Source organism: Macaca mulatta, chromosome 4 (genome assembly GCF_049350105.2).
Source record: "Macaca mulatta isolate MMU2019108-1 chromosome 4, T2T-MMU8v2.0, whole genome shotgun sequence".
NCBI lineage: Eukaryota > Metazoa > Chordata > Mammalia > Primates > Cercopithecidae > Macaca > Macaca mulatta.
Window position 1 is genome coordinate 135,392,287 of NC_133409.1, and position 7,765 is coordinate 135,400,051.

Genomic DNA, 7,765 nt, shown 5'->3' on the forward strand with positions numbered 1-7,765 from the left:
TGCAATTAAACAACCACAAACAGTAATGACATCACTGTACCACTGTCAGTAGGACCCAGATTTGAATAATCTTTTAAATAAAGGGACTTTGTTCTGGTCCATCTATTCTTTCATTGAGAATAGTTCTACTATTTGTTTGTCCTGAGCAAAAATCTGTATTTCCTGACACCTGGCCTGGATTATAATGGAATTGAGGGAGCTCTTCCAAAGTGAAGTGAACAAGCCCACTCAGACTTTGGCCCCAGTGGTCAGACAGAATGGATGGGGTCATGGGGGGCAGGGAGAACTTCCCAAAGAAGTGCACATCCAGTGAAAGCAAGCCTCAATCTATTCATTACCCAATTTGTTCACGTGGTGCGCACTTATTAAATGCCTAATGTGTCTGAAGCATTTTTCTAGATGCTGGTACATAGCAGAGAATAAAACAAAGTCCTTAAGGAGATGACACTCTTGATTGGGGGAAGAGGGAGACATACAAATAAACAAATAACTGTAAAGTATGACAAATGGTGGAAAGTACAATAAAAAAGAAACAAACGAAAGGTAAGGTGGGAAAGAGTGCTGAGGTGAGATAGGTTAGCTATTTTATTAAAGAGTGGTCAGGGAGGGCCCCCCAGAGGAAGTGGCATTTTAGCAGAAATATGATAGAGTAAGGGAATGAAGGAAATGTGGTAGAGGTAAAAGCAACACCAGATAGAAAGGTCCTGTGGCAGGAAAGCCTTGATGTCTTAGGGCAGTGGTCCTAAACTTGAGCATCAGAGTCCCCTGGAAGGCTTGGTCAACACAGGTTGATGAGCCCCCACCCTTGGATTTCTGGTTCATTAAGTCTGGGGCGAGGCCTAAGGATGTTCATTCCTGAGAAGTTTACTGATGCTGCTGGCTGGGGGACAACACATTGAAAATCACTTCCTTAGAGGAGTAGCTGTGCAGTCAGGGTGGCTGGAGAGCTCAAGTGGGAAGAGGAAGAGTAGTCACAAATCCTGTTTCAGCAGATCGACTCACACTCTAATGTGCATAGAAACCGCTTGGGTCTGTCAAATTGGAGATGCTAATTCGGTAGGTCTGGGGTGGATCCTCAAATGCGGCCTTTCCAAGAGAAAGCTCTTGAGTGACACAAGTCATTTTGGCCTGTGGAACACACTTTGGGAATCAAGGCTCTAAGGCCTTTACTTTGTGTTGGAGGAGAAGTCATTAGAAGGTTGGAGCAGAGAAATGACATGATCTGAAGGATAATAAAGGAAGAGTTCTATGTTGTGCAGAATAGTCTGTAGGGACCAAAGGCAGAAAGGAAGCACAGTTATAAGGACCAGTTCGGATATGAGGTGGCTGACCAAGGTGGGGACAGTAAAAGTGCTGAAAAGTCTCAACTGTGGTATGATTTGAAAGTAGATCTAGGCCGGGCACGGTGGCTCATGCCTGTAATTCCAGCACTTTGGGAGGATGAGGTGGGCAGATCACAAGGTCATGAGTTCAAGACCAGCCTGACCAACATAGAAACCCTGTCTCTACCAAAAATACAACAATTAGCCTTGCATGGTGGTGGACACCTGTAATTCCAGCTGCTTGGGAGGCTGAGGCGGGAGAATCACTTGAACCCGGGAGGTGGAGGTTGCAGTGTGCTGAGATTGTGCCACTGCACTCCAGCCTAGGTAACAGAGCAAGACTCCATATCTTGGGAAAAAAGAAAGAAGAGAAGAGAAGAGAAGAGAAGAGAAGAGAAGAGAAGAGAAGAGAAGAGAAGAGAAGAGAAGAGAAGAGAAGAGAAGAGAAGAGAAGAGAAGAGAAGGAAGGAAGGAAGGAAGGAAGGAAGGAAGGAAGGAAGGAAGGAAGGAAGGGAGGGAGGGAGGATCAAGTAGATCTAATAGCATCTGCTGACAGATTTTGCATAAGGTATGACAGAAAGACAAGAGTTAGGGGCAACTCTAAGATTCTGAGCCTAAAATCTAGAAGGAGTGAGTTACATTTACTGAAATGAAAAGGACTGAGAGGAGCAGGTCTTGGGGTGGAGGATAAGAAATGTTAAGTCAGCCTTGTGAGGCAAAAAGAAGATGGTGAAAGGTGGCAATTTTCTCTATATGATTTTCACCATCAATTTACAGGGTTAGAATCTGGCCATATGGCTAACCCAATCAATCCTGGTGGTTTGGTTGAAATGGCCTAAAAAAAAGATTACATGGTAATGAGATTTCTTCACTGGGGTCAAAGTTCAGAGGTGGTGGTAGGCCTGAAGAGTACAAAACGGCAAAGAGGTAAAGAATTAATTTTTATTAGATAGATAAGGATGAGATTAGAAAAACTCTAAAAATTCAAATCCCAGCCCAGTTGTAAAATAACATCAGATTCTCTGAACTGTTTACACAATGTCTGACTCTAAAAAGAGATATTTTAGTGCCTGGCTCTGAAGTCTTGGGACTCATTCATGCATTCACCCATTTACCTTCCTAAACTATTTCTGCTCTGCCTATGCAGCCATTCTCCAGCTATTCCAATTAAATATCAACTAACTGGCTTCTCTGTGAGTGAGAGAACGCCAGAAAAATTGACCCATAGGCATAGGTATTTTCATTTTGTAGTCTTCAGATAGCACTGAGCTATTAAGGTACAGGCTGCAAGATCTGGAAGTGAGCCCCGTCACTGCTACCTATAATCCTGAGCAGGTCACTCTAACCATGAGAAGCCACTTGCTCCTCCCCCCAAAAAATGAAAACAGCACTTACTCCACAACAAGACTGGACAAATAAAAATATCATGGCCAGTGGAGGCTTTGGGTTTTGTTTCCCCACTAAATATAACCAGAGGCTTATTCTTATATTTTTCTTTAACTATCAGAATAATTATCTATTTGCTTTCCTTTTCTTCCAAATACAAATTGCAAAAATAAATTTTTTATAAAGAGAAACGTGTTATGTATCTAGATCCATTGAGGACTCCCTAGCTCTCCTAGAATGTCTGGTCTAATTGTCTTCTCTTTCCACATTTTTATCTTCCAGAAAATGCAATTTCTCACAAAGCATCAATAAATATTTCTCCCCCAAAGAATCACAATACAGTATTATGAAGGAAAGTGCTTTTCAGTAATCCCATCACTGGGTTTTAAGTAATTTAAATACTTTAGTATGCAAAAATTGACCTCACCTAAATTGATTTCTGAAATATCCTTCTGTTCACCAAAGTCTGCATCATGTACTGTTAAAAGTGAGGGAAAAAAAATATTATTAGCCTTGCTGAACGAAAAAAGTTCAAAAACACTCTCTGTGCATTTGAACTAATTCTTACCATTTTCTTTAGGAAGATACTTAATCTGAAAAAAAAATAAATATACAGAAAATGGATAACGTATACTAGAATTAATATTTCTAAATATCCAAAAAGCAGGACTCTACTTACCGATACAGCTGCTATGTGGGCAAAAAACAAGGTAAAGGAGAGAATGCATGTGGATCTAGTCCAAGCCATTGCTGCGAGTGAGCTGATTTTAGCAGACACCTTGTCATAAATACCTTTTAGACTTTACCCTGACGGTTGTATTAGAAACTTTGACCCTTCCATATGTACCGTAGTGCTAAAAAAGGTAGTCAAAGATAACAGCATTGACTCTTTCGAGGACAGACACTAAGTTTACCTTAAATGCTTAAGCTTCAGAGACTGGGGAAAAGTTTGAAAAACTAATACTGAAATGAGCATATAAGAAGTAATAACATTCCTATAGGGCAGCAATAGTGATTCATATAATATAACAGAAGATCCTCTTAACAATAAAAACAAAAATAAAAATTTATTATTAAGTATTTAATTCAAATAAAATATAAATTCAAATTTTATGGAAATGTTATAAAGCAATTATTGAAGGACATAAAAAATCCTGACTCTCTCTATATATATACATATATATGAAATATTAATAGATTATTTCAATATTAATCTATAAATTCATTTTCATTCTAGTAAAAAATCTAACAGGGTTTTCAGTGGAATTTGTCAAGCTGACAAATGGTTCAGTTCACATGAAAGAGTAAACCTTGAGGAATATATAAGAAAATTCTGAAAAGGATGAATAAAGAGAAAAGAATCGCCCTAAAAGAATATCAAGAACTTTTGTAAAATTACAGTAATTAGAGTGTAATAGTTCCAAAAATAAAGACAATGAATCTATAGCCTGGAATAGGTAATATCCAAATAGATGCAAACACATGTGGGGCTTTTGTGTATGAGAGGAACCAAACAGTCAAGAGGGAAACCCTGGTCTCTTTCATAATAATATTGGAATAATTGCATTTCCATATGAGGAAAAACATTAAATGTTCATCTGACACCATTCACAAAAACAAATTCTAGATAGATTAAAAATGTAAATATGAAAATATAAACTTTGAAAAAGAAAATATAGGAACATATTTTTAACCTTGAGTTCAAGAAAGATTGCTTGAACATGAAAAAAACATAGAAATTATAGGGGAAAAGAATAATACATTTGACTATATCAAAATTTAAACTTCTTCATGATAAAAACATAACATGATTAAAAGATAAGCCACAGATGAGAGATGATATGTATAGTGCATATAATTGAATAAGTATTCAGGATATGTAAAGCATTTCTACAAATCAATAACAAGAAAAAGAGATTATCTAAGGAAATAATGAACAAACAATATGAGTAGCTAATTCACAAAAAACCCAGATGGCCGATATACATGTAAAAAGGTTTTTAGCCTAATAAGTATTCAGAAAATATATAAATTCAAATAGCAGTAAAATACTCACCTCAAGCTAAGATTGGCATAAATTAAGAAGACTGACAATATCAAGTGTCAACAAGAAGGTAAGAAAATAGGAAATCTAGTAGGACATCAATTTGATGCTATCTAATGAAGTTGAAATGTGCACAGTTCATAGGATAGAAACACCACTCCTAGGTCTATATGCTAAAGGAACTCACACATATGTGCACAAAATTCCACAGAATATATTCACTGAAGGTTTTTTGTGTTATAGTAAAGAATGGGGAAAATGTGTTTATACTGAAAGAAAAGATAAATTATGGAATATATTCAGTCATGCACAGGTAAATTAGCAATTGGCTCTTTTAAAAAAAGTAAAAACAAACAAGCAAACAAACAAAACCAAGCCTTTATTTGTAGTGTTTGTTGATTTCCATGGTCAATTTCAAGCTACCAACATCATGTCACTGAATGCAGCGTTGGGAAGAGATGTACACAGTGGGCTCCATCTGCCCCAGCACAATACTAAATATATGCACACACCCACCTATTCTTGCCTGCACCAGGTATGAGAATCTTTGGTATTAGAGCAATCTTCAAGGTCTAGAGCCTGCATCTCTCTACGTCAGACTTACTACTGGGCAGGTGGGCTAGTCCTGCTATCAAAAAAGCATTTCCTGTCACAAAAGACTTTTAGAAGGTTAACAGTAGAGCTTCTTGAGCTGTAAAATAGGAGGCATGTCAACTGGGGGCCTGCTTCTGATGGGCAGAAGAGGTCTATGGCTGATTTTTGTTTTACCTAAGCCACTGATGGTGAGCTGATAAAAGGCCATCTTCCACTGTCTCTAACCACTACAAGCCACTAATATTACCTTTTTAAATGAAACAAAACAAAACAAAACAAAAAACCAAATTTGCTCAACAGCTGCAATGACTTAAGTGAGCAACTACAATCCATACCATTTAAAAATTGGGCAATAATCAAATTTTAAAATTGGGCAACATCATAAGAATAATTGGCTTTAAGTATCAGGGTGGAAAACATGGGACTTTTATTTCTTAAATGTGTTGTTTAATTTTTCTCAAATTCTGAAGCAATTATGGTAAAATTGAATATTTGTTAATCTTGGAAGCCAGGAAGTAAGAGTTTGTTATTTTCTAAAGAAACAGGCAGTGCTGTTGCTTTGGTACACCTCTCTACTAAATCTCAGGTATTAGGATTTCAAACAGGCAATAGTGAAGCTGCTTAATTCTCTCCACCTTCTCTTGCTTCCAGCCAGATGTGTTTTTATCTTTCCCTGCCTTCTTAAACTTATCTGAATGATATACTACAACAATGGCTTTGGGATTAGATAGGCAGGAATTCCACCTCTACCATTGACTAGCTATGGCAATTTTAGCATCTACTTTCTATGTGTAGAATGGATAGTGGTGCCTACTTCATGGTGCCAATGTAAAAGTTCAATGAGATAACATATGTAAACCACAGCTACTAGAAACATAGAAAGCACTCAATAAACTGCTCTTTCTACCTACTAGTTAGCAACTGCCTCCTAGCAAAACATGGGTAATAAAAACAGCTCAGTTCACTCCTTGCTCAGTGGAATCTCCAGTGGTGAGAACATAGGTCTTCAGCAGACACAACCTGCCCCCGATTATTTTATGGTCACAATCTTAATGGCAGGTGTTAATTAGTTACCAGCTATTTGCAATCCTAGTCACTTCTTCATTGTGTCAGGGTATCAGATGAGTAAGGCTGGGGCCTTAAGTCCTTCATTTGAAGGGTTTATGGCTTTTCAGTTTAAAGAAGATTATGCACTCTGAGGTCAAGGTCCATGCTTTATTTCCTGTATCTGCCCCAGTGTTTGGAAACATAGTAGGTAATAAGTTATCATTTTAACTGAAAAACAGTAAATAGAATTTTCTCTGAAGGTATTGGATGGGGTGACTTGCTTTGATCTCAGGCAGGGCATTTTATAAACTAACCAGTTGAGAAAGTGGTCTGAAGCTTGGAGGAAGAAAGTCATTAACAGGTAGAAAATGGAAAAACCCTCCCCCAGCTATTTCCACACACTCTCCAGCTTCATAAAAGTTCAGGTCAGGAGTTGGGCTAAGAGACTTGCAAAGTCCTCTCACCCCAACCCTTTCTCAAGGATGTTCTCTGCCCTCTTTCTACTCTATTGCAGGATGCCAATTCCTTCTGCTTCACTCGCAGAGTTCTGCCTTCAACCAGCTGTCTGCTAACCTGAAACACAACAGTCCTTGTTGTTCTTCCCAGGGCAATCAACATATTAACAGGGGCCCAAAGGTGTATAGAGCAAGAGTTGGCAAATTTGTCTGTAAAGGGCAAAAAGAATATATGTCAAGCATTGTAGGCCATATGAGCCCTGTTGTAGCTATGTAACTCTCCTGTTGTATGTAGCACAAAGTAGCTGTGGACAATAACGTAAAGGTGTGAATATGGCTGTGTTCCCATAAAACTTCATTCACAAAAACAAAGCAAAGGGTCATAGTTTGCTGACCCCTGGGTTTTAAAGAATAACCTTCAAGATGGTGGAAATTGAGATGGTGATAATAATTATAAAAGAAGCAGTAGCAGCAACCAACACGTACATAGTACTTACTGTGGGCCAGGCAGCTTTCCAAGTATCTAAGGGTAATTACCCGTTCAATCCTCACAACAATCCTACGAAGAAGGCACTATTATTATCTCCATTTTACATATTAAGAAACTGAGATGAAGAAAAATTAAGAAACCTTCTCAAGGTCATGCAGATCCTGAACAATCTTCCTAAATTCCACCTGAGAGGCAGTTCTGTACACCTGTGACTGGCCCTTGACAACCCAGGAGTGAGGCCTCTACCATCATGCTGTGGCATGCAGATCCCTGGTTTCACGTGGTTCCACCTCCAATAGTTTACTAAGAAGACTGAACCCTGAGGGAAACAGTGCCCAAGCTATAGATTCCTTCAAAATCCTCTGGATGGCTTGTTGAAGTACAAACTTCTTGGTTTGGAATTTGGAAATCCTGACATATGTCAAAT

General features: G+C 38.3%; 1 protein-coding gene across 2 annotated transcripts in view; it reads right to left on the reverse strand.

Annotated features, from left to right (window-relative positions):
• The window catches only part of MEP1A (meprin A subunit alpha), a 43,221-nt gene extending 39,712 nt beyond the window's left edge, over positions 1-3,509 (reverse strand). Inside the window, exons 1-3 of one of the 2 annotated variants that reach the window (XM_001103444.5) lie at positions 3,388-3,509; positions 3,277-3,301; positions 3,136-3,186 (exon numbers count right to left, since the gene is read on the reverse strand). In XM_001103444.5, the coding sequence (XP_001103444.2) occupies positions 3,136-3,186; positions 3,277-3,301; positions 3,388-3,456 (145 nt within the window). In that variant the 5' untranslated portion in view covers positions 3,457-3,509. The remainder of the gene's footprint in view (positions 1-3,135; positions 3,187-3,276; positions 3,302-3,387) is intronic. The other variant, XM_077999830.1, reaches the window with a different exon arrangement.
• Positions 3,510-7,765: the final 4,256 nt, after the last annotated feature.